Source organism: Gallinula chloropus (assembly GCF_964237585.1).
Source record: "Gallinula chloropus genome assembly, chromosome: 2".
Classification (NCBI taxonomy): domain Eukaryota; kingdom Metazoa; phylum Chordata; class Aves; order Gruiformes; family Rallidae; genus Gallinula; species Gallinula chloropus.
Window position 1 is genome coordinate 89,007,555 of NC_140086.1, and position 26,615 is coordinate 89,034,169.

The 26,615-nt window shown below is 43.4% G+C and overlaps 1 protein-coding gene across 1 annotated transcript; it reads right to left on the bottom strand.

Annotated features, from left to right (window-relative positions):
* Positions 1-26,615, bottom strand: WRNIP1 (WRN helicase interacting protein 1; the record flags this gene model as incomplete). Its single annotated transcript, XM_084280021.1, has 7 exons — positions 1-1,402; positions 1,887-1,966; positions 2,809-2,964; positions 7,857-8,086; positions 14,631-14,875; positions 15,923-16,114; positions 26,094-26,615. 7 exons carry the CDS (start codon positions 26,613-26,615, stop codon positions 1,127-1,129), a joined length of 1,701 nt encoding a protein of 566 aa, XP_084136147.1. The 3' UTR covers positions 1-1,126.

A 26,615-nucleotide genomic window follows, 5' to 3' on the forward strand; every position in this document is an offset into this window, starting at 1 on the left:
TTTAGAGCAAAAATCTATGTTGATACACAATGCAGTTTCTCACCGAACCCACAGCTCAGGCGGTGCAACCCAGAGCCGTCCCAGAACCCGACTGTCCCCCAAGAACCGCACGTCCCGGAGCCGCCCCTGCTCCTCCTCCCATCAGCCCCCCCTTTACACTGAGCAGGATGTAATTGACATGGAACACTCTCTTTGGCCAGTTTGGGTCACCTCTCCTGGCTTCGCCCCTCCTTTCTCATGAATAGAGAAATATGAAGAGCTGAGAAAGTCCTTGACTGTCTGACAGCAACTAAAAACATCAGGGTGTTACCAGCACTGCTTCCATTTTAACTCCCAAACACAGCATTCCATCTGCTGCTACAAATGAAGTTAACTCCATCCTGACTGAAACCAGGACAAATGGAATTCCTGAAATGCAACTGGAAACATGTATGTGCTGTGCTTTGCCACCAGGAATGTCCTTTTCAAAATGCACTTCCCAGAATGCCATAATACAATAAAAACTTAAATGATACAATTTAAAACCAAATGTAACTCAGCTATTTTCATGACTATTCTACTTCCAAAAGGATTTAGACTTGCTCTGGAAAGCGGGGGTGACAGAGAAACTTTAAACTTCCACACTGCTGTCATAAGAACATTTAAACAAATGCGTAGACACTATTTTTAAGAACTTTATTGGCTCAGTAAATGTTGCAGTGAAAAATTAAGTCTCTGGAACATCACAAGAGCAAGAATTACACTGTAATTATATTTTTTAGTGTATTTTAGCAGGGTGAATACAATTTACTATTTTTCTGGATAACAAACATTCTCAAAACCTGGCACACTGATCTGACTTGTCTCACAGCAAGGGCCTGACACACAGGTTTCTCATTTCTTCTCCATGTGAACCAGAGGGTGACAGCACAATACTGATAAAACTTGGTTTTTTTTCCATTTCTATACTGTTCAGCTGTAATTCCTTACAAAACACAGCAGGAAAAACAGAAGGATAAGAAGGTATCTGAAAGGCTCAGTGGCTTAATACTTTCAACAACAGTAACAGATTGCTGGAACCATAAGAATTTCCATCCCAGTAAAAGTGTACGAGTCATAACATCAAATCCCATTCTGAGCAAGGCCATCATGTCTCTCGTTCCTTGAAGAAGTCTGTTCCTTTCAACTCTTTGGGCAGATAGTCCTGCTCTACAGGTTCCTTGTACATGGGGTTGTATTTATAGCCTTTACCATAGCCCAAGTTCTTCATGAGCCTCGTTGGGGCATTCCTCAGGTGCAGCGGAACAGGCGGCAGGGGTCCTGTGTGCATTCTCAGACACTCCTTGACGTTGTTATACGCCCTGTAGACCTCTATAGACTTGGGTGCTCTGGCAAAATACACTACACATTGTGCCAGAATGACCTGGAAAAGAAGAAAAGGGAGAATGTTAACTGTGTTTAAGCTCTGTGAGAAAAGGTCTGTTAATTCATGTTGTTTGTGTAGTATGGCAGGTATTATGTTTTAAAACTGACTTCTGCCTGCTACTGATATGAATATTATTATTTAATAACACCACCATTCTTCAGAATTTTTTGCTATTAGAAAGAGTGGCTAATCTAGAACATCAGAATATAGTAGTTTATTTATAACAGCAAAGAAAAACAGACAGAGCAAAATGATGTTAGTCAACATACTACATTTTAACAAAAAATATGCAGGGAATTTTATTTCAAACTACAGAATCCCTTTTAAGAGTTATGATGGCCTCTTACTTGTCAGAGAAGGGTGTGCTGAATGAGCAAGTAACAAATTTTGTTTCGTCCTTGCAATCTGTTTCTTTTTATAATTATGACTAGGTTTTACAATTTGCAGTACTTTCAATTCAATGAATAAATGAAGCCTTTACCTCACATTCTGGCATTCCAATAAAGTGACAACCTTGGTAAGCAGCAACTGCTTGTGTTAAAGCGAGAGGATCTGCCAACCCTACAAAAAGAGATCACATAAAACCAGGTTAAAGTCAATTTACCTATCTTTCTCTCTTTCTCCCTCTTCTTGTGCATGGATAACCTTCCCCCTCCCATCTATTTTCCCAGATGCTGGAACTTCTGGTGCAATACTTTGCTGTACATAATAAGAAGTAGTCCCTCTATCCCCAACCTTCCTCCTTCTGTCCCACCCAAAGAAAGGTCCAAATCACAGGTATCATTTACAGTCTGAATCTGCTGCCACACGGTGGCAGCCTGAGCAGTAGCTGACAGCGTCTGATTGCTTACTTTATAGAAGGGAGAACAAAACGGGGAAACTTTGCTGCATAAAACATACACCTTCCTCAGATCTCACAGCTCTTCACCCACCACATGTATGCTACAAGTGTTGCTTTCGTTGGGGGATATGTCAATCAATAGGTCTTACAACTAGGGAGCCAGCTATCAAACCTGAAATTTGCAAGTCAGGGTAGGCGTTCACCTTCCACAGTCATTAAAAAACCCACACACCACAGACGTTCCTGAAATACACATTCCTGGCGACTCAAGTTTATTGGTGCCCTGCAGTCACTAGACTTTAAAGGAATCTGTGTTAATACACGGCCAAAACACGACCTCAAAGAACTTCTGCAATGTGTAATCATCACGACGACACCACATGTAGGTGAAGTTCTTCTTGGATGTGGAGCGTTTGAAGTGTTTTGTACTTACTCCATATATGGCAGTTTTGGGGTTGGCTTTGTTTTGCTTTTTTCATCCAATGCTGACTTTTGGAAACCAGAAGCCTGGCAGATTTGCATTCAGCACGATATTCCCACATGAAACACTGCAAATACTGACCTATATCTTCACTGGCGAACCTCACCAGCCTCCTCGCCACATAGAGCGGGTCCTCGCCGCCCTCAAGCATCCGAGCAAGCCAGTAGAGGGAAGCGTTCTCATCTGAGCCTCTCATAGACTTATGCAGGGCAGAGATGCAGTTGTAATGTTCTTCTCCTGTGCAGAATAGGGGGAAAAGAGATACAGAAGGCTGTCAGGAGGAAATTAAGTGAAATGCATTTAAAGGAACAGAATACATTTTACTAGCTAACAGCAGGTGAATGTGATGCCTTTTTCCAAGTTCTCTGTACTTGTGATAAGTGTTTATTCATGTTTTCAAGCACCTTAACACTTTGCCACATGGATCACTCCACTGATTACATAAGCATAACAAAGCAACAGCAGATGAGAAGTAGGATTTTTTTAAAACATTATAGGCAAACAATTCGGATTTGCTAATCTAATGACCTGTATATAAATAGCTCCTGACAGATAATGAACTACGAGCATGTATATAAACCCCTGACCATTGCTTTTGGAAATGCACAGAGCTCTGAGAAGGCAACAGGAGAATCACAGAAATCCAGCTCCATACACTAGTGATATTTTTTTTTAAAGAAATTTCATATCAACTAAAGCTTGAAAAAAGCATGCTGCAAATTAGCCACGTGTTCAATGTATTATATGAGGAAACAGAGGAAATATTGCTGTAGATATATGATGATGGCACATTACACAATCTGGAGGAAACAGGCCACACAGCACACAACCCTGGCAAACCACTATGAAATGTTGGGGCCTGGAAGGGTCCTCCTGAAAACTAAGCAGCTCAAACAAAAAGCCATGAACTAAATGAAACAAAAAAGTCAGCTACCTGAAAATGCCAGACTGCTAAAGCAAGGGGTGGGAAGACTGAAGCACTTACAAGGAACTTTTTTTAACATTAAAGTTTAATGTGAGATCACATACAGACTGCACAGAGAAACAAAGCCATTTGACAGATCTTTTGGGGCTACAGTTAAAAATATTAAACACTCTGACTGAGACCCTTCTGCTTGCAATTTCTCTCTGTGCAGCTGGTTTTGATTCTTATGCATTTCTTTTAATCAAGCTTGTAAGAGTATTTTGCTGTGATATTGTTGTTAAACTTTCCACATAATCTGCCTTTTTTATTTTTTAGAGTGCCTGGCATTCCTTGGCTCACAGCTAGCTGTATACTATAAAGGCAACTGGCTGCATGCACAACCATCTGTTAAAATTTCTCTTCTTCCCTATGGCTAAAAGGATTTACAGCCCGAGGGCTGTGTCAGAACACATCACTGTGGCTTGTCAGCCCTGGAGTCTGAAAACCAAAGCCCCCTTATTGCTGCAACTGCTCCTTTCATAGCCAGCAAGACCACCGCCTCCCAGGTGAGAAACTGGGTCCATCTTCCTGCCCCGCTGTTCACACTGCAGCGTGGCTCCGCGCAGAACTCTAGCGCGCGCGGGGCTGGCGTGCGCCGGCCGGCACGCAGCTATTTCTGATGGGACTCCTCACAAAGAGCCCCGTGGTGTCCAGCCACGGCTCGTGCCAACACAAACAGCATGCTCCTGCTCCACCATAACCTCTGGGTTAGCAGCAATAAACCCAAGCAGCTGAACTCGCATCATCCCCTTGAAGAGGCGTCTCTTGGTCTCTTTCAGGCAAGGAAGGTGGCCTCTAAATACCTCCAGAAGTTGCACTTGCTCAGATACTATTTTTTTTTTCTGAAGCACTTTTATACACTGTTCAGGCTACTGTACTTGGGGATACCAGCTGGAGAGGCAGCAGGAAGCCAGAGGCTATCTTGGGACTAGAGATACAGACCTCTGGGGCATTTCAGAGTATGTGACTGAGACAGGGGACCGGGTTCTTCCGTTAACTCTTTCCCCACAAAGTTAATGTTGGTGACTGAGTCATCAACATAACAAATACACACCAGACATGGACTTCTTCAGAAAAACTGTGCAGTTTTACTTTAAATGTGGTTTCAATTAAAGACAAAGAGGTTTTAGTTTCTTATTTAAAAATACAGTTTATACATTTTTCTATGTGAGACAGCAGAAGCAGTTAAAAAAAAATGACAGAACATTTTATAACCTTTATTTATTTGCCCTGTCTCTCAGACTGGTAAACTAATATATAGATTTTGGCCTTATGAATTCAGTCGAGAGACAGACACATGCAAACTTACCTATCACTGTTGTTCTGCATCCTGGACACTTTTGGTATCAAAAGTCTAAAGAGTTTTCAAAATTAAAATACATCTGCTCTGTGCAGTTTCTACAAAGGCAAACACCTTCCCAAGAGAAGCAACGGACTGCACAAAGGCTGTGTGGAGGACAGGACTTTATAGTGTCTAAAGTATGTATGTGAATAAATTCTGTTGATTCCCTGTTTTGTGCATGTTGGACTTGATGATCCTAGGGATCTTTTCCAACCTAAATGATTCTATGCTTATATGCTTCTAAATCACTTTGTGGGCTTACAGAGAGTTTTCAGCTTACTTAAGATGTTAATTTACCTAAAGTCTTACTGGTAAACAACAGAGAAAAGGCCTCATGCACCAATCATAATTAATATCTGGACTTCTTAAGCAATCTCTATTTGTCAGGTAGAGGGCAAAAGTAAAATAAAAGTCCCTATCTTGTATCATTTCCTGTCTGTTTTAGCCAAAGGTAAACATCATCTGCTCGCTGATAAAGGGCGGAAAAAAGCACTGGAGCAAAGACTAGAAAGACAGCACGGGTAAAAAACCTTCTCTTTCTGGTCTAGCAGAAAACAATAAAGCTGGCAGGCGAACACTGTGGCGTGAGACACCTTCTCCATAGGAAGGGAAGAAACAACCTGTTCCAGACTACAGAATGAATTGTCTTCAGCCTAACACATTCCCAGTCTTTACCATATGTGAAGACGCAATACTTAAGAGGAAGAAGAGACAATACAACTTTATCTTAAATATCTAGTCTTTGTCCATCTGCAGTTTAATTAATTTGGTTACTGCATAATTATCTCAAAAAATTTAAAAATTGCAATTGAAAGCTAAAATAGGAATAAATAAGTTTGTTACTGCTCACACTACAAAGGCAACTGCTGGTGGTGAAATTTGACTAGAGCTATTTCTTTGTCCTTCCAGCTAAAATACACAGACTATCTGCCCAAAGATCTTATCTTTACACATTTGCACACAGATCAGAGCAACAGCCTGATGACTGGACTGAGAAGAATTTCCTTCCTTGACTACTTGATGAAGGTACATAAAGGTGTGTGCCCAGCTACATATATTTGCCAAATTTTGCTGAAGGTGAGCAAAAACAATTACATCAAATCAAAATACCGTATCTACACAACTCTGAACACTGTTCAATTAGTTGACAGTCACTACATGAACACTCCAACCAAACATACGCTGCTACTACCATGATTAGAGAGCATTGTGTGTGTCCCTTCAGTTTATTATGCTGAAACACTTTATTAGAAGACTGGAGATTCTACCTCAAGAGCTGTGATTCAAAAGGCTACAACATGCTACAATAATGCCTGTCTTTATACAGTAGCCTCTATCCAGAAGCCCTTCGCACACAAAGCAACCACCAGGTATCTCTTCTACAGACAAAAAAGGGTCACGTGAGACACAGACTGAAATGTTCTAGATGCACGTGCTCAGGTGACCTGTTGCTGTGACACGGGCACTCTGGCACTCAGACAAGCAAGAAACCCCAAAATTTTCACCGCTCCCACCCCTCTTTGAAAACCTTTGACAAAAAAAACCCCACCCCCCTGCACAGCCCTGGGTGGATTTCTGCCAGGGAGAAGGGGGTGACACACGCTAGGAGCAAGGCTCGGGAAGAGGCGCTGCACGCCGTCTCTAAGGGGACGTGTAGGGGTAGGAGGGCTGGGAGTGGCGGCCACAGCCACTTTGAGTTCTGCGCGGCAGCGGCCACAAGGCGACAGCAAACGCACAAGGGACCTGCACGACGCGAGAGACTCGTGGCAGAAAATCTGGCCAGTTTACTACGGTCAGCGTCTGGTCAGATTTTCCGCTCCCACCTGACCACGACTTCTTCCTGCCACGGACCCTGGCACACTTCTCTCTCCCTCTGCCTACCCTCCACTCCTCAGCTGCCCATCACAGCAGTGCATGCCCCGTTGAAGCTTCCCTGACAATGAGCCATTGCTTCCTCTGTGCAGCAAGACAGCTGCAAGCAGGTGTGCACGTCACAAACCACCTCCAGAAATCTCTCCTTGCAGGTTTTGAGTAGTGACAGTTAACTGAGTGCATCAGGTACAGCGGCAAATCAAAAATCAATTGGTTCTCCAAATACCGCTTGGCATAATTGCTGGATATTAACTACTCTGCACGCTGACTCGAGTGTTGCTGAAGGACTAGCATATGTGTTCAAGAGCATTCACCTAATCTCAAATATCCACCCTCTCATTTTTAACCCTCTCACATAAAATGGTATAGTGGCCAACTACTGTGATGCCCAACCTTGCCAAGTCACAACTTCAGCAAGAGTGGTTATCACATTAGGTAACATTAAATGCAATTAGATTTATGTGACCTGCCCTAAGCAAGCTACTAAACTCATGACCTTAAAAACTGACTTTAAAAATAAAGCAAACTGCTCAGGTTTTCATGTAAGGTGTTGCCGTGAATGTGAGTACTTCCAGTACTTTCAAAGGAGTAGTAGTGCAACAGACCCTCCAAGAACAAATCCGTTCATGGAATTACTTCTCCTTCTTCACACTGCAAGCCCCTTAGAGGACAATATTCCAATAACCTTAAAGAACAAATAATTGTTTTCAGGGCAGCAAATATGTGTCTCAGTTAATCTACACTTTCTAATTGATAAGAGGAAACCCGATTTAGAAAGAATTTCTGTATGGGCCTGCTACACTGTAAAGCAAAAGTAATTTTTAAGCCAAATCTCAGTACAACCACAATTTTGCTGGAGCAGCTGGTACTACAGAGGGAGAAGAAACAGAAATTATAGAGGCTATCAGTTCTTGAGAATGCTGCATCTCAGTTATTGTATCAGCTACTCACCTGCTCGGTCATACAGGATGTGAGATCGCTGTAGCCCTTCCTTTACGTGCTCTTCTGTTATCAGAATGCCACTTGCAGAACCACTTTTGGTAATATTCCAAGGAGTGGTCTTTCCTGCTGCTAATCTGGCCTGAACTGCTAACTGGAGCCCATTCAGTCCAGTCCTGGCATCACCGTCACAAAGGTAGGCGAGGGTGTTGAGAGCTTTGTCCTCTATGTACACCGGGAATCTGCAACACAATTACATAGGCTGTTACCCTCATCACACTCCTCTCCTTGCAGACTATGCTGGCCATGGCATTTCTTTACAGAGTTTATCAAGAGGCAGCTGGGTTTAACTTTTGTTCTTAACTCATTCTATCATGATTAAGCATTGCAGAGCCTGGGAGAACACTGTGGGACCTCACCCCTCCTCCTCCTGCCGCAATGCATGTTAAATACAACTGTGCATGAAAAAGGTAGGGGAGGGAACTCTCATCTATTTAACCCCCTTATTCTTCCTCATCTCACTAAGTTCTATGGAAACCACGGTTAGGGCTTTGCCTGATAAAAGTTCTGGCACATCCAGTTGAACTTTGCAAAGCTTTACTCTGGTAGCACTTCATAGCTAGCACTTCCAACGCCCTGTTGGAAGGACGATTAGAAGGTAGGAACCCATCCAAAGGCATGTGATAAAACAGTGTCTTAAGTACTTAGCATAAGGTTTTGAACCTCTACCAACAGGAAGAGCGGCTATCAGATGTTCTTTAAAAAGCAACATTTGGAAGTATTGTGGGCATTCTAAAGCATATATGCATCCTACATTATTTTTGTCAAAATGGTAACAAGCACAACTTTGTCACTAAGGTACAAAAAAAAATACCTGACCAGAAAGAAAAGGCATCCCAGTACATGCAAGCCACTGTTCCTGCCACCTGCTACTCTGAGTGTGCCAGGACTACACAAACATGTGAAGAAGGCCAAATTCCAGCTGACACACCATCTAAGTGAATGTGATGGGAAGATTTAAGAACTGCAGCAACAGGTGAAGGATCTGCTGAGATGTCATAGCAGGTCTATGAAAAATCTGGCAAAGTAACAAAGTCCTCCAGCTCTTTCTCAAGGGTTTAATCTACTGGGCTGGACTCCCCACTCTCTGGGCACATGCAAACCAACTCAACTCCACACGTTTCATATTCACAGTGTTGAGGGTTTGACCCTCAAACTTTACTTATGCAGACAAGGCAATGGGTCTCACGGAAGGTACAACTGATCTGATTTGGAAACAGCAGGTAGGGGAGTTAAAGCATGGCATTAAGAAATGGCCCTAACTTTGCCATTTCTAGTAAGTGGACTGAAAATGAAGCGTGACACATACCAGTGAGGTTAATGCACAGAGCTCGGGGTGAGAGGAAATTTCTTATGAAGCCTCTGTTGGTCAATTAAGGATTCGCAACAGCCCTGCACCTCATTCAGCAGAAGGATTTAGAACTGTTATTACCAGGGGTGTACAAACAGGCAACACCAGGTTTCTCAGACACACAAATCCGCTGTTCTTCATTACTTGCCTCCTCTTTCTCCTTGCAAACCCACCTTGCATGCATCACACAAAAGATAAAGACAGTAGGTACTGGAAAAACTTCCAACAGTGTTTCAATTCAGTATCCGAGTCCTCTCCTGCCCATACGTGAGAGGAAAAAGCTTGCAGGGCTGCAATCTTAATCCACACCACTACAAGTGAATGCTGACAAATGTCTTCTACGGTCATAACCCCTGCTGCAGAGAGTAGCCAGCAGGAGCCACATCCTGTGAGAAAAATAATTCTACCTATATACACACATGCAACTTGCTGCATTTTTATTTCCATCTCCTGATTTCTCATGCATTTGATAAAGCTATGAAAAAATTCAACATGCACACACAGCAACACTCCAAAACAGCCACCCTTTGTCCAAGGTGTTTCAAACACATTCCTTGTGTTCGAGTGGGGAAGCAACAGAACATAACAGCACAGCACCTAACTCAGCCAGCTATCTTCTACATCCAACTCCTTGAAAACCAGGGAGTGGTGTTCACCCTTCAGCACTACAGACGGACATCAGATTTTCTATATGCACCGAAATAAGCCAGCAAAAAAGCAAAAGCTAGTTTAAAAGACACCAGCAGGCACAGACATCCTGCTGCTAATACCTCCATCAACAGGGAACAAACCCAAACGTACTTCACACTGGCAGACACCTTGGATGCACCAACCGGGTGGACTGAAAAGGAGGTCTCACCTGTGAGGACTGAGCTCTTTGCCTGCTGTTTGCAGACATCATGTGCTTGAGGCCTCCTCACACCAATGCCCACAATTCTACTCACTGAGTGGAAGGGAAGCACTGAGAGCACTAAAAGGGAGGTACTAGTTCCCAAGAGGCTAAGAACAGCCTATCCCAAACACAGTTGAGGCCTCAGAGCCCTGTTGCCATTCAATTGCTAATTACAAGCTGGGTAAGAAAGCCCAGTGGTATTTCTGCCCCTCCAGATCTGCTATAGGATTGTTGTTCCCTGTTGACTCAACACAAGCAATTAGTATTACAGGAATTGAAAGACATTTGCATAAGGATGTTCAGAAAAATCTAGTTACAAGCAAAGGTCTTGTCCACTTTCATGTCCACTTTCAAGTTAAAGCACAGTAGTAACAAAAATTCCATTCCAGTGGAATGTATTAGGCTGCTCCAGCCCATGTCTACAGCAATAGCACACTGTACAGGATGTAACAGAGAGTAAGAATAAAGGGAGAAAATTTCCATACACAAGCTGTTTGCACAGTGTATTGATGGCAGTCACCGATTACAAATAATCTAACTCTTCCCTATTCCACAACCTCAGGGAATTCCAAGTTCCACACTCAACATTTGAAAACACTAATATCTTATGCTCAGAATAACAGAATTCTGTTAATATTTTTGAGGAATTAAACCTTTAAATTCCTTTTATTTTTAGATGATTTAACTTCACTAGGCAGTAGCCTAATTTCGAAACAAAAATGATAATTATTTTAATACCATGGCTTCCAAAAGACACCTGCTGCATTTTATGTTTTAAAGTCCATCCTGTCTTCAGAAGAAAAAGTGCCCTACACCCTTTCATTTACCTAACTTCTGCTTACCCTAGAACTGTGAGGCAGAACACCCCCCACTGCTTTCAAATGTCTTCTGAAGTTCCTGAGCCTCTTGCAGAAGGGTAATCTTGTATTTTTTTTCCCTCTCCAAAATTAACACTGAACACCCACTTGGACGCCCACACTCAATGCTGGTACCTTGTATCCAATGATACTTGGAGATAAAAACATAAACAAGCCAAAAGGGACACCCTGGGATCCATCACTCACTAAGCTGAAGGTGATATACCAGCTTAAGGAATGGAAAACTACCACTACCGGATAATAAATCCTTCTTTCAGTTCCTCCCTATCTCCACACCCTCAAGCCAGTTTGTGCCAGGAACCAACGTGAAACACATAATGAACTACTAATAAACCCTGCACATCACCACAGTGTTTGATCAGAAGACAAGGGGGCGTAAGCATTATCAGAGAGTAAATAAAAAGAGAACCCGTATGATGAAAGACTCTAAAATAATTAGGCAGAAAACGAAATAAAGTATCCTTGCCTTTATTCACAGATGAAACAGTACTTCCTTATTTTCTCAGGAAAATTATTCTCATGATGCTCATTCCTTGACAGATTACAACACCTCTGTGGGCAAGCACGATTCTTCATCCGAAATATGGATTGCTCGCTGCCTCAGAGCACTGACTTAGAATGTGGCCTCATCCCAGCACCAACATTACCAGCAAGGAACCTGGATGGCTGTTCCATAAAGGCAACAATTTTCAAAAAGGTATTCAACACTGAATACCCAAAAGCAGCCCATCTTCTACACTGCAATTTACAAACCAGCAAACTCAAAACCTGTCAGTACTTGTAACGCAGCCACTGACAAGCTGAACTAACTGCATGATGTCTGGGCTTGCCAACAGGAAACTGGGGATCCTTTCATTGCCCTCAGCTGCGCGCCTTCTGTGCTATTTAACTTCAAATACATGACTCCACCATCCACTTTGCCATCTGACTTCAACTGGAGATACCACTCTGACGGCAGCATTTGAATGATAAACACAAAAAGCCAATAATAATAATAAAAAAATTCTATTTCCTCCATCATTGACGCAGTACAAATCTAGTGGGCACTCAGAACAGCTTGTGCTACCACTGAGACAGCATAAACTACAGAAAGCACAAGGGAAATGTCAGCAATACAAAGCATCTTTCTTTACCACTGATTTCTCCTTCTGTATTCACCCCTCTTTTAGCTTAACTTACTGCAGGCTTCAAGAGGCACAATTCAACAGAAGTAAAGTTGATGCACGTGTAACACAAAGAAATCTGGTAACTAATATAAAAACTGTTTAAAAAGCTTTATAAGCACGATGACATAACAAAGAGAAAGATACCAAAGTAGGTAACACCTCCTGCTAGTTCTTTATGCTTCAGCTTTACAGCAAGAAAAGGCCACAGTGGGATGAAAGAGAAGCCAGGTGACCTAACTTCACCAGAAACCTGCAACAAATGTGGAAGAAGGGTATGGACAATCCACCAAGAAAAATTAAGCAAATCTGGTAGAGCATGCTTTCCTTTTGATAACTGCTGCTGCGCATGGAGTGCAGAAACAATGAAACCTATTGACTCATTCTGTGATGGCTGCATTCTTGTTGAGAACAGAAGATATCCATAGAGACTAAGGAAGATTCATCCCTGCCTTATTCCTCAGGGTAGGAGAGGAAACCACAAAGAATCATCCTCTTCAAAATCTGATCTAGATCAGACAGTGTGTCAGACAAGGGATGCACTGCCAAGATCAGCTGATAAGCTGAGGCCAAGCAGCACATGCAGGATTTCATACAGCACTTCTGTGGCTTGGGATGGGAAACTTACTCCCTAAGGAAATGAAATCCAAAATTCGACATACACACCTCTCCAGCATCTCCAAATTGGGCATGCCCTATACCTGAGGACATGCTGCCTTACAGCTCCTTTCCCAGTCCTGGAACAAAGGTGAGCACAGTGAAGAACTGATACAACTTGAATTGACTCTCATTTACTCCTCAGGAGAGCATGAACACTGTTACCTGCCTGCATTTAATGACAGCCCAGCTTCACAGAGGCAGGGAGGTGAAGAGGTAAAAGGTAAGACACAGTTGCTCCTGCAGAGCAGTAGGTGGAAAGGAAATTGTACAGACAATGAAGCAGTAAGGAGGAATTAACACGACTACCAAAACCCCATGGTAAGGGATAGGATTGCTTATTAAAAAACAAACTCATCAGAAGCAGCACATATCAACTGCAGATGAGAACAGGGGGAAAGGCAAGAAAGACAACACTCCTAAATTCTGAGCCCCACTTTTATTTTTAAATGCTTGGCTCCCATGTTAGCTATTGGAGTGAGGCCTTCTCCCTTCACAGACAGACTTCTGAAACTGTGCTGGCCTGACAGTCTCCCTGCCAGACTCCTTTCAGTTTGATGAAGCACCACACTGTGCTGTTTAAATCATCCGTAGCTAACAGAAGGTTACAGATATGGAGAGTCTAGCGAAACCCAAACCCAAACAACTGCAGCTGAAACTATGCCTTGTGCTTTAATCCTGCACAGAAAGGAAAGTCTCCGAACCCCAGGCCGGGGTGTAGCCACAGCCACAGCTGTGCCGTTACGTTAGGGCTGACATGCAATACTGCCCTCTCTTCTAAAATTCACATTACTACAGTATGTAAAAGCTACAAATGAGTCAACAATGAGGCAGGGCACCCTAAAAATAAAAAGAAAATAGCTTCCCTTCCCTGCCCTCAATGCTCAGGTTAGTGACTCTCTGAATTTATATTCTGTGATAAAACTAAAGGACAAAGTGGATTCTCTCTCATTTATTTCATACAGAGCACCTGCCCCATTGCCACCATGCCAATGCACTGGACATTACCAGCACGCATAAGCATCAACATGAAGGAACTGTAATAACTTGCCTGAAAACAGTGCAGTACCAAGCATTATTCTTACTTGCCAGCTAGCCATTTCAAAAGGCAGATAACATCCCTTATGGACAAACGTGGACCTCGTTTTTCCCCCAAAACTCTCTCAAACATTTAATGTGACTATCTGGCTTGAAGAACAAGAGGAGGAGAAAAAACAAGCTACTAGCGCCTCACAGCAACAGCGCCCCCTCCCCGCAGCACAACATAAAACACACCACAGCACTTATCCTGCCACTAAGGAACAGTAGTATCCTCCCTGCTCTTGTTAAAAAGAGATTTCTCAGAAAACAACAAACTTTTGCTGGGAACTTCCAAATTAATTTAAGAGGGGATGCCCCATCCAACACTTAATGGTACTGTGATGTTTTTATAACCAGCAGCAAGAAGTAACACACATCAAGACATGAGAAAGTCCGAGTTACAGGCTTGCACAGCGAGTCCTCAGATTTAAATATCCTGGGAGGGTGAGTCAGGAGCTACAGATCCAAGTTTAAAACACTCTTAATCCAGACGGTGAGATTATGTTTTGGATGGAGAGAGCCAGTGCTTTGAATTCTCTCTCTCCTGTCACCCCTGTCTTTGCCATATGCTGCCACTTCTTTTCTTTACTATCAGAAGTGGCTAGGGTTTCTCTTCCCACCCCCAACCGCTTCATTCTCTCCCTGGCAGGCAGTCAATTCCTCAGGCTGTGTGCGTTAACACCCTGCAGCCCATAAAGTACTCACTCTGAGCTCTCACTGCTGCTGCCAGTTGCAGAGCTGCCGCGCTGGTCACCCTGGCCCAAAACCTGGAGCCCTAAGGACCTGACGGCCCGCATCAGAATCGCCTCCATCGCCTCGACAGAGAGCTTCTCCAGGACGATCACCCGGCATCGGCTCAGAAGAGCGGCATTGACTTGGAAGGAAGGGTTTTCTGTGGTGGCTCCTATCAGGGTCACCGTCCCACACTCGACGTGAGGAAGGAAAGTGTCCTGAGGATGGGAGGGAAGCAGAAAAAACTGATCTCCATCAACGACAACCTGAAGCATCCCATGTGAGTAGGCTACATTTTTAACGTCTTTGGGTTCCCTGTTGATATGACAAATAACCTGACTGACAAGGCAGCTCATCTGCTCAGCTATCTGAGCTCAAATGATTTGATTTCATGCGCGCAGCACGGAAAGGGCTGTTCACCTTAATAACTCATGCTTGCACTGAGAATGACCCTACCAGGTGAAAAAGAGCATCAAAAGTCTGCAATTTTTTTAGCTCATTTATGTGGCTTTGGTTTATTGCTTTGCAAATGTAAGATATCAGGAAATTGCATTATCAAGTGTAACAAATAGTTAAGCTACTTCTAAATAGTCTTTGATTCAACCTTTAAGGCTACAAGTCCCCACACAATTCTGTAAGATGGCTCAGAAAACTACAGGAAGACTGCAGTGTAGGTCAATATGAAAACTGTAACCTGTAGTACAGAATTCAAGCTTTGCACAGTATGACTAGAAAAAGCTTACACCTAGGAAAGGAAAAAGAAATAAATCCCACCCAAGCGATGACTGCAGCAATGTGTTATTCCAAAGTGCCGTGCCATGCTATGCCTTACTTGTCCCCTCTTTATGAGGGGAAAATCCTTAAAACACCTACCCACTCTACTAGGCACATTCACATTCCAGACCTTCTTAAAGGTAATGCAGAATGCTAGCCACAGGGTGGAGGCTGAAATGAAGACATACGCAGCAAACATTACTAACATGACTTTGCAGAAATAAAATTTCAGAAAAATGTCATACAAAGCCCAGCATATAAGTCAACTACAAATATAGCTCAGCTTTTTATTTAAAACTTTGAATGACAATAATTTACAGTGATTAGAAGTTAGTAATGGAATTTATATTTTATGTTTCTCCCTAATTCATCTACTAAAAACATTTACTTTAAATCAAAAGCCCAGAGTAAGCAGCCATCTTAAGGCAAAGTGAGGAATCTTACAGAAGTACTGACAAAAGCTTTTCTCCAAAAGGGGCGTAGTACAGTACCTGCTGAGATTTATTGAAACGATGGATCTCATCAATAAAGAGGATAGTTTTTCTCTTGAAGAGTCTTTTTTCATTCTGGGCTTGGCTGATGACATCTCGAACATCATTTGTCTTGGCACTTGTGGCTGACAGTGTCACAAACCTCGTGCCGTTCTTTTTGCTGCTGTTGGCTATGATGTGTGCCAGTGTAGTCTGAAAAAGCAACAGGAGAAAGCTTTGTAAAAATTATTTTGGACACAGAAAGTATTCATTTGAAGGAAACATGTAAAGAATAAAACCATATATTCCAGACACAGGGGCAGCGTTGACAGTTTATAGAGTGAGGTATTTTAGTTCATGCTATTCTAGCACACAGAAGACTTAAAAACTTCCTGCTAGAGGTAGCTGCCAATTCCACCACTGCATTTCTAATGCCTGGGCTTTTACGCACTGGAGCTCTGCAGTCCCAACGCTGAGAAGGCCAGCAGTGACAGCTGTCTCCTCTACCACGGAAGAACAACTCCTCGCCAAACACATTCCTGTCAAAGACGACAGGCTGACTGCAATTTGCCATACAGTTATTTAGCAGAGTATGTCAATGGATAAAGAGCTGGACTACCCCAAAGACACCTGCAGAAGGGTTTACAGTGCAACCACATTTAAGAAATGAAAGCCTACACAGTGTTGTTAATTAAAGCCTTTTCTATTTCCACTGCACATAAAAACGCAGTCCATCAGAAAGCTGTTCTCTGCAAAAGCACAGGAAAGTTAGTACTGAAAAACTGTAATTACACTTAAAAAAAATTAATTCCTGAGATCTACATAGTCAACAGTAACCAAATGCTGGCCCTGGGAAGTAAAAGGCAGCTGAGTGAACAAACTGTTGGCTGCTTTTAGTGAGCAGCTATGCTGGTTTTCTTCCCTTATAGACAACTCCTCCAAATCATAAGTTATTTGTAGGGAATTCCACTGAGCCTACCAAAGCACAGAAACAACCTTTGGAATGGCACTACCTCCCAGGTAGATTCCCTACACCTGAACACATCACAGGCAGAGTTCTCAGACCTTCCTTCACTGCCCTTAGTAAAGGCAGGTGTATCTGCACGTCCCAAGCAGAGCAGATCTCTGTTTGAAAGTATCACTAGAGAAAAAGGAGTGATTCTTCCATTGAGCTTACTCTTCTATTAAAGTAGCAGCACAAGGAGACTGAAAACAGGAAAGCCTCAGCAGCTGAGGAGTGGGAAGGGTGCTGACAAAACAGCTTCACAAGATATTCCAAGTACTGAGGTTAAAGCAGCAGGTGGTCACCCTGATGCTCCCGTAGGGGGGCTGCAGAAGCAGCCACCCACCACATGACTACCAGTGGTGTTAGCAGGACCTCATTCACTTTGCGACTCTTTAATTGATATCCTCATCCCTGAAATGTCAACCAGCCCAAGATGGGAAAGGGGAGGCTATGGGGGAGGATGTACTCCTGCTTTAGTTTTGCTAAGGGCTTCCTGATTGTCTTCAGAAGAGGTGTCATTTCACATCCCAATAGAAGTCTCACATCCTGTATCTGATCCTCTCTCACACCCCTTGAAGCTCAAAGCACCAACCCCTCCCCTCCCCTCCCTGGATCACTGCAGAACCCAAGACTGGGGAGACACACTGGAAAGCACCCGCAGCAAAGCCCACAGAAATCAGAAAGATCTGAGAAACCAAAAACCAGAAGTGTAACTATCTTTGAAACTAAGCTTACAAAAATGCTTTGATTCAGAATGCACCTTTGGAGGATATCCTTATGCCCTAAAACCCACTGAAAGCGTGGAAACCCACAATATATCAAACCTGACCATGAAAAAGGATGTATGTACCTCTTGCCTAAAAGCAGCTACAATGAGAGGGAAAATGTGAGGGGAAGGGGAAGTGTGCATGGGGAAATTGAATGTCTATTCATTCTTGAAGTTCCACTTAACCTGGCAGCTCACACTGCATCCTGGCCCTCATTCATCTGATGAGAAATGAAAGGAACTAGTCAGCACAGTCGAAGAACTAAATCAGTGTGATAGAAGACTGCAGAGATCAGTGCTTTTCTACACCCAGGGTGAACTTTTTTTTAATAAATCAGCACAGCCTGTAGTAAAAAACTGAGAGTTAACGCTGCTACAATTTTGCAAGACATTTAAATACTAGTAAAGAAAATTACATTTGTTAGCCAAAAAGAGGGGGAATTTCTACCTTTTTCTATTAGTCAAATCTGACATACAATCTTCAGATAGACAGTTAGGAAACGTCTTTGAACACACATTTCTACCCCTAATTTAAGGAAAAATTACAAAGAGATTTGTTTGAAAGTTACTGTAAGGCCAAGAATCTGTTTGAAAACTGCTGCACTACTCTCAGGCAGCATGTACCTCTCCCGCTCTGGCAACTTCTGGGTCAACAAAGGCTGCAGTAAGAACATACATTGCATTTCAAAAGCAGCACTAGATGCAGACAGGTATGCCCATGGCCTCTTCCATCTGTTCTGCACAATCAATCATTTAGCAAGTCAAACTGCCCATCATATACAACAGGTCAAACTTCCTGCATGCCTCTCGAAGCCTGTGAGCTCATTTACATCCCGTGAGCTCATTTTTTTATGCTGTTTTTTCTCCCTCTTCATTACTATCAGGTTACAAGCAAGGGAACATATATCCCAGCTGAGACATAACTTAAACGAGGTTGTCTAAGAATGAAGGCACTAGCACAGAACTGCAACTAGTATGCTAAACCCCTAGCTTCTCTCAATAAATTCAGGGCCAATGTATGTATTTGAGTACAAGAAGAAAATTAAAAATCCAACATGGATTAAGGCACACTGAATAGCCTTCAGTATCTGAAATAAATTTTGAATTAAGTTTGATTCTTACATTAGAAAAAAAGTCTTTTAAAATGGTGCCAATTTGGTATGAATCAGTATGTCCGTATCAGAAGTAGCATTACCAACCAGAAAGAATACACATAAAGAAGTTGATATTCTGCTCCTTTTATTTTACTGATGTATCTTCTTTAGATCACTTTTTTTCCTTATAGGGAGGAACAGAAGTAGTTTCCTGTAAACTAAGGGGCAGGCAGCTGGGAGGGCCAACCGTACCCTGGGGTGCATCAAGCCCAGCATTGCCAGCCGGTCCAGGGAGGGGATTGTCCTGCTCTACACTGTCCCGGTGCGGCCTCACCTTGAGTCCTGTGTGCAGGTTTGGGTGCCACAGTACAGGAGGGACACAAAACTATTGGAGAGTGTCCAGAGGAGGGCAGCGAGGATGATGAAGGGTCTGAAGGGGAAGTCTTATGAGGAGAGGCTGAAGTACCTTGGTTTATTCAGCCTGGAGAAGAGGAAACTGTGGGGAGACCTCATCATGGTCTATGGCTTCCTGACAAGGGGGAGTGAAAGGGCAGGTGCCAATCTCCTCTCTTTGGTGACCAGCGATAGAACCCGAGGGAACGGCATGAGGCTGAGACAGGGGAGGTTTAAGTTGCATGTTAGAAAGAGGTTCTTTACTGAGAGGGTTGTTGGGCACTGGAATGGGTCACCAGGGAAGGGGTCATAGCCCTGAGCTTGGCTGAGTTCAAAAAGTGTCTGGACAATGCCCTCAGTCACACGCTCTGACTTGGCTGGTCCTGTGTGGAGCCAGGAGTTGGACTTCATGATCATTATGGGTCCCTTCCAGTTTGGGATAATACATTCTATGATATATATCAGTGAGAGATACTGATTTACCTGTTTAGACAGGCTAAAGAAGTACCATCCTGAGAAGCTATTCTGAAACATGGAAACATATCCACCAAAAAACTCATAAACTATTACTCAGCAATGAATAACACTTTCAACTTGAGCCTGTGGTCACTGATTTCCAGACTAGTTACACACACAGAACAACTAATGAAGCTCTCCTCCACCAGCCTGCAAATTTCTTTGTGTGAACCTACATGAGAACATTCTTTCCAAAAGCCTGCAACCATACCAGATTTAAAAAAAAAAAAACAAACAAAAACCCCAAAACAACCAAAACCCACCAATCAACCAAATGAGTACACTCCCAACTATACTACTGGTTCTTTCCTGCTTTGATACAAGCTGTGGGTGAAATAACAGTAACCCTGGAGCCAAGAACACCCCTCTGTGTCAAAGCACCTAAGTCAGATCTGCTGTTCGGGTTAGTTGGACGTCTGTACCAGGAGACAAGAATTTTATGCACATCTACAAGCTTCCTTGGCTGGACAAATCACTTTGAATGTGACCTATTTCTCCAGTCAATGCAAGCTCATACCAATGGCTGGAAGAAAACTTTGAAGAGCATGTACAAATTAAGCCCATCCTATCGATGCTGGTGTCCAGTACTAATGTTACCTGCTTAGAAGTATTTGCACCTCTACCAGGCTATTAAACTATGCCCACTGCATTAGCCCACTGAAGTCCCTTCCAGAAATAAAGAGCGGTATCCCTATCTCTCTTCAGAAAGTAGAACTGAAATAACTGGGAAGAGATTAGCATATATGGTCATACCATAGTCAAGAAAGCTCTAGTCAAGAATGTGACTGTGGAGCCTAAGGTCATCCTTTCCTCACTTCTGTAAAAGATCAGGTGGACCTTGTTTAGGGATCTGACTATGGTTGCCTGGATATTTTCCTCATTAATTCCTTAATTCCATACATTTAACAAAGCTGCTAAATTGTAGATGTCACAGAAAACACAGTCTCTCAGGTTATATCTATACTGTCTTCATTAGCCACATGAGAGAACTCCTGCAAGGTGTGCAGAATAGCTCACATTCGTTCTGGTCCAGCCCCACAGACATTTTCATCTCTCACAGCCTTTTCATGAGGAGTTCACACTTGTACTATGCTTCAAGGGAGCACATTGATACAAGAGCTTTCTCTGGGCTCTTCCAACATACAGGCTTCTCTCAGCAAGTCTGGGAAGGTATATGGTCTGCTAAGACACGTTTAGTTGACCAAAGCTTATCTGGCACAGATGAGTGCATAGACTGCAGTGCAGTGTGGATTATTCCTGAGCAGGTAAAATCTAGTTGACATCTTGGCTTTCCACCAAGGGACTTTGCTCATTGGCTCCAGAGCAAACAACATGTAAATTATGTTTGCAGCAGGGATGACAAAAAGACTGACAGCCTAACACAAAACATAAGCCCAACAGGCTAGCTACATAGACTTGTAAGGTCTGAATTACGTTCAGAATTCTGAAATGGCATCCTGCTTTTTTCTGCTGCCCCCGACCATGACTTTCCCTGTATTCTCACCCCTTTACTCTGGTCAACACCTCTGTACCTTTGCTTACCCGGTATTACCACCCACAGCCTCTCCTCCTTTTGAGGGCAGTAGGCAGCAGGGTCATCCTGCGGTAGACAAACAGTCCAGAAAGGCCACGCTCTGTTCCATAGCCCTGAGCAAGACAGCAACAGTGCCAGCATCACTGGATGCTGGCCATGGAAGCAGTTCCCTTGGATCCAGCTTAAAAATCAGGGGTCTGTCCTACCCAGCACTGCTGAGCTGACCCACTGCGTCACAGGAGGTGAGCCAGGCCATGGCTAAAGGACAACTGGCAGGACAGCAGATGAACATGGCCCAGGGACACTGCCTATAGAGATAATTGCAATCAAAGGTGGCAGCAGTTGTCACTTATGTAAGGGCAGAAGCTATTCTTACCCATCTTGTTTGCTTCCTCACACCCCAAATAGCCTCCCCTGTGAGACTACCGGAGGAGTAAGGTGTCACTGAACAACAGCCACAGCATGTGGTTCACAGCACTTCCAGAACCCGAGGCAGACCAAGCACAGAGGCAAGGTCATGGCATAATGTTTACTGAAATGGAGCCTTGCCTCCATTTGCTGCATCCAGGTTTGTCTCCTTACATTCCACCAGCTTTGCAAATAAAATTGTACTCTTCCAGTTTTCTCTTCTTAGAGAGCTACTCTAACTTAATTCCTGATTTAGACTGGCATAAGCAACATAACCCACTGCATTTAAAGACTTTTCCCAGGCCACTGCAAAGACAAACCCATTTTTTAAAGCTGTTCTCAACTTTCACCCTACACTACAGTACAAGACACCATGCTCAAATCAGGCCCCAAGCAGTACGAATAAGAGAAGATGAAACACACTCAAGTAATCAAACAGCCATTTAGGTAATCACTTCAATTACAAAATAGAAAACGCTGGAAGGAGAGGTCAATAAATATGTGGGGAAGCAAAGTATGTAAGTTGGACTTGCTGTCTGTGTGCCAATGGATCAACACACAAAGAAGAGAAACTCTAGGAAGTTGCAGAAACAAAATCTCAGTGGAGATTCAACAGAAACGTCAAAGAGCACTTACTGGGGTTTTCAGTGTTTTGCAGTAATAGGAACACAGCATATTTTACTTTAGTACTAGATTGCAGATAAGGAGCCCAGAAAATAACACACAAATGTTCTTTGTCTTGTCTTCTGTAGGGAGCAGGATCCAGACACTTGCTGCCTATGTTTTTTCTTGTTAAACAGCAAACATAAGACAGAATGTTTACTGTTTATAAATACAGAACGTTCAGGTTTGTACAGCTTAAACTGTATTTGTGGCAGCAAAATTATTCCATGCTCAAGTTACGCTGTGTCCCCTGCTAACTCTTTACTAAAATTGGTGCCCCATGGCAGACAAGCAAAAATCTAAATCCCTGCATTAAGGTGTCATAAATCATAGTACATCTTACTCAGATTACACTAGGATTCATACAGGCTTCTAAAAATTTGCATAGTCAGGATGAACAAGCTAACTGTTCCTAAGTTAATAACCACGGCATCTCTTTGAGGCAGTGTTTCTTCTCTTGGCCTGAGTATGCTCAGCTGCTTAAAAGTAGGAAATATGTTCTTGTGTTCAATGCTCAATAGTGACAAAAATGAAAACAAAACCAAAGAGTAAAAGCTTTTTTTTCATCTAGAGTACCTTGGATGACAAATTAAAAGAACAAAGATCACATTCCTTAGAATAAGATGACTCAATACAGATGTGAACTCAAAAGAAAACAAACTCACATTAGTACCCTCATTTTGCTTTTGACTTGGGCAGAGGAGTACAAAGTCACTGTATTTTTACTCAGGTGTCTAGCTTTCTTACTTTTCATGATAAAAGTCATGATAAGTACTCCTGACCTACAGTATGAAACGATGCATTTATATACATGCAGTTTAATAGCCAAGATTATTCTTTTCTCACTTAGAAAAGATTAGTTGAACTACTACTTCTCATAAAGGTCCAGACTGATAAATACCACATGAACTAATTTGAAATTTAGTCCCAAGGATTAGTTCTATCTCCAGTTACATTTTAATTAGTCTTACCCTACCCTTTTCAAAAGAAGTATCAGTTAGCATGGCATTTGTCTGTAAGCAATGGTAGAAAGCCTTATCTGCAATAACCAGATTCCATGGGCAGCAGGAGTGTGAAGAGGTTTAAGTCTATGACCATCTTACACAGCACTTTTCAATTTAGACCAACATATCTAATTATACTCTTATTTTAGCACCTACCCTCTAAGGTAAGGCTGTTTTATATGATGGGCAGAGCTCAGCCCATGGGCTTGTTACATTTGAAGCTACATAACGCACAATTACTTCTTAGTATTTTTCCCACTGAAAAAGACTGTACTTAACAGAGGATGTCTTTGACTAACAGTCCAACCAGGTCCTGAGGCAGTGAGAATACTTATTTCTCCTTCATAAGATCTTTCAAGCAATGTGATTCTTCACAGAAAGAGAAATGGGCTTCCTTTTCATATGTGCATCCTCCCTCCACCTGTTTCAGGTTACTCTCATGAAATGTTTTCTTAGCCACGTAACATATATACACCCCAAATGAATGAGGCAGGCAGACAATCACAAGCTTCTTTTTCCATCTTTAGGGGGACTATATTGCCTTGCACATTAAATCTGTAAGGACAGAAATTTAACCGAAAACATCCAAATAAAGGGTGGAACTTTCAGCCATTTACCCAAGGCAGACAACACAATTTATGGGAAGAAGGCACGACATGAAACTATACTCTAGTACCATCCTAGAAACATTGGGTGAATGGGCGAAAGGAGAAGCTCAACTTTTTGCAAGTAGGAATTTCTGCTTCAGCCAAGAACAGGTGGTCCACCAAGAGCTAGCTAAAAGCAGTAGCCTCAAAACTATTTGTTGAGAAGGGGTAACCTACACAGGAGAAGATTCACCCAACAGCATAAGTACTTGGAGAGAGAGAAAACACAACAGACAAATTGTGTAGAACTGTTCCTTCACAGGGTAAAAAGGCAAAGTCTTGAGTCAGGTCAGATGACTGATGAGCAGCAGAATTTAAACCCTAGGAGAAACAAGCTTACCAAATACAGCTCCAAATAAAGCGTATGCATGAGGAAGACAGGTCATGAGTGAAAGCTGTTATTACAGGCATGAAACATATTACCTGTTACTCAAATACAGCCTTTGTACCATAGAGTTTTTCTAAAGAGGACCTGAAACATAAGCAGAAGCTATCAACAAGCTCATGAAAAACACTTCCATAGCCAAAGATGGCCAGTTCATTAGATTACAACCCAAAGGCCACTGAATTCCGTTCTCATTTCAGAGACCGTATGTGTCTTTTGCTGTTACCACTGCATTTGTAACCACATTTTTTTCTAAAGAAAAAGAACTTCAAGAATTAGCAAGCAGACATTACTGACAGAGATAACCAGTGTTCCAAGGCAGAAAAATATTAAAAAATACAGAAACAAGTCCTTGAACAGGTTGATCAGTAAGGCAGATTCTTATTTAATACATAATTTAATTCCACTTTCTCTCTCTGGCCATCTTGCTTCAGTTAATCCACCTCCCCTTTAAGGATCTTTTAGAAAAAATACCTTCTTTACTACTTCTTCTCCCACCTTATCTGCCTGTACCTTCCTCTCTAATATTACCTCATTATTTTACAGAGCTCTGCAACTATTTAAGGTCACTGGCTGGTTCTTTTCAGGTGTATGCTGTCTAGCCTAAACAACTTGTTTCATCACTGCTAACACTATTCAGCTACCAATTATTTCTACAACTGTTCCTTATTAACTGTGATTAAGTGGTCTTATTCTTCTAATTTTATGTATCAAATATCTTATCTTCAAGTATGCTGAGAAGAGCAAGCTGCTGCTCTGCCCTTAACTCCTTTGCTAGCATCAATTAATCAGTCATTATCTTCCCTACCACAGACTTCCCACACATGGTCACAAAAATGCAAGACATCTCTCTCTCTCATATATATATATATGCAAAAAATGCTGCACACACATTAGACTGGCAAAGACAAACGTGTATTTTGCTTCCTTAGCTTCACCTTCCCCTACAAATCTGGAATAGAGAGGAAAAGGACAGAAGGGGAGAGTGCTCCCTCCTGACGGCATCTGAGGCATTCGTTTGGTCCTTCTCTGGCTACAGCTGTGGATCCCTGCACAGCTGTGCTGCAATTCCAGTGCCTTTTGGGATTCACCACGGTCAACCCTGGTTATCTCAGACGAGAGAAAATAAGAGCATATAGATCTTGCAAAGACTGATGGGTCTTAGAGGGTTTGTTTATAGGTAGATGAGCACATGGCTCCCTTCTGCATGTGAGCTGACTTCTGCCAGGGGCTGGAATTTGTGACCTGAAGCAAAGCCTATGCCAGCACCTGGCCTGTATTTCACCCCATTTCCTAGACACTTTGCTGCTGGTTTTGTTTTGTTTTCTGTTTTGCTGCTGTTTTTAAGCTCCTCAGTTTCTGTGGTTCAGTTAATGGCTTTGGAGTTTAACAAATTTAAGTTACATGAAGCCAACAGGGGCATGCAGAACCGAAGTGCAAGTTGCTGGGAACGGGATGGGTGTGGGTGAGGTACTTTTGCTTGGTTCAGCAGGCAGGCCGCGGTACTGCGATCCAGGTGGAAGCTTGCAGGTACCAGCTGCCATAAAGACATCACGGCAGAAGCCAAGAAAACAGGAGAAAAAGGCTGAGTTCAGAAAGATAAATACGTCCCACCCTTTAAGTTCACCAGCCTCGAAAGCCACGTTAAGCACAGAAGGGCCCGAGCATCCAACCCGAACTGCGGGGTGCGAACCTGGGCCTCGTCACTACCCATTACCCCCCGGGCCCGGTGGCAAGGCGGGAGCAGCGGCGGCGGGGCCCGGTGGCGGCACTCACCTTGCCGCAGCCCGGTGGTCCCCAGAGGATGAGGGAGGGGATTTCGTGGGACTCCAGCAGGGACCGCAGCAGCGTCTGGGATCCCAGAACCCGCTCCTGCCCCACGTAATCCCCCAGCGTGTCCGGCCGCAGCCGCTCGGCAAGGGGCTTCCCTTCCAACTTCTGCGCCAGGCTCGCACCGCTGCCCGCCGCCGCTGAGCCTCCGTTCTCTGGCTTCATGGCAGCCTCCTCCCGCCCCGCCCCACTCCTCCTGCCGGGAGCTTCCAGGCTCTGTCCGCCGCCGCAGCTCTTGTGGAAGAGGGACGCGAGTGATGGGGCAGCGGCCGGCCGGGCCTCCGTCGGCTCCCCCTCCGCCGGGGCGGCGGCGATGCGCGGCCGCTTGCAAAGGGGCGAAGAGTCCGGTTTCACCTCGCTCTCCCCGGCCTGCAAGCACTGGTCCAGGTGCGAGTTAATGTGCGCGGCCGGCAGCTCCCGCAAGCACACGGGGCACTGCACCAGCTCTTCCTCCTTAGTGCCCTCCAT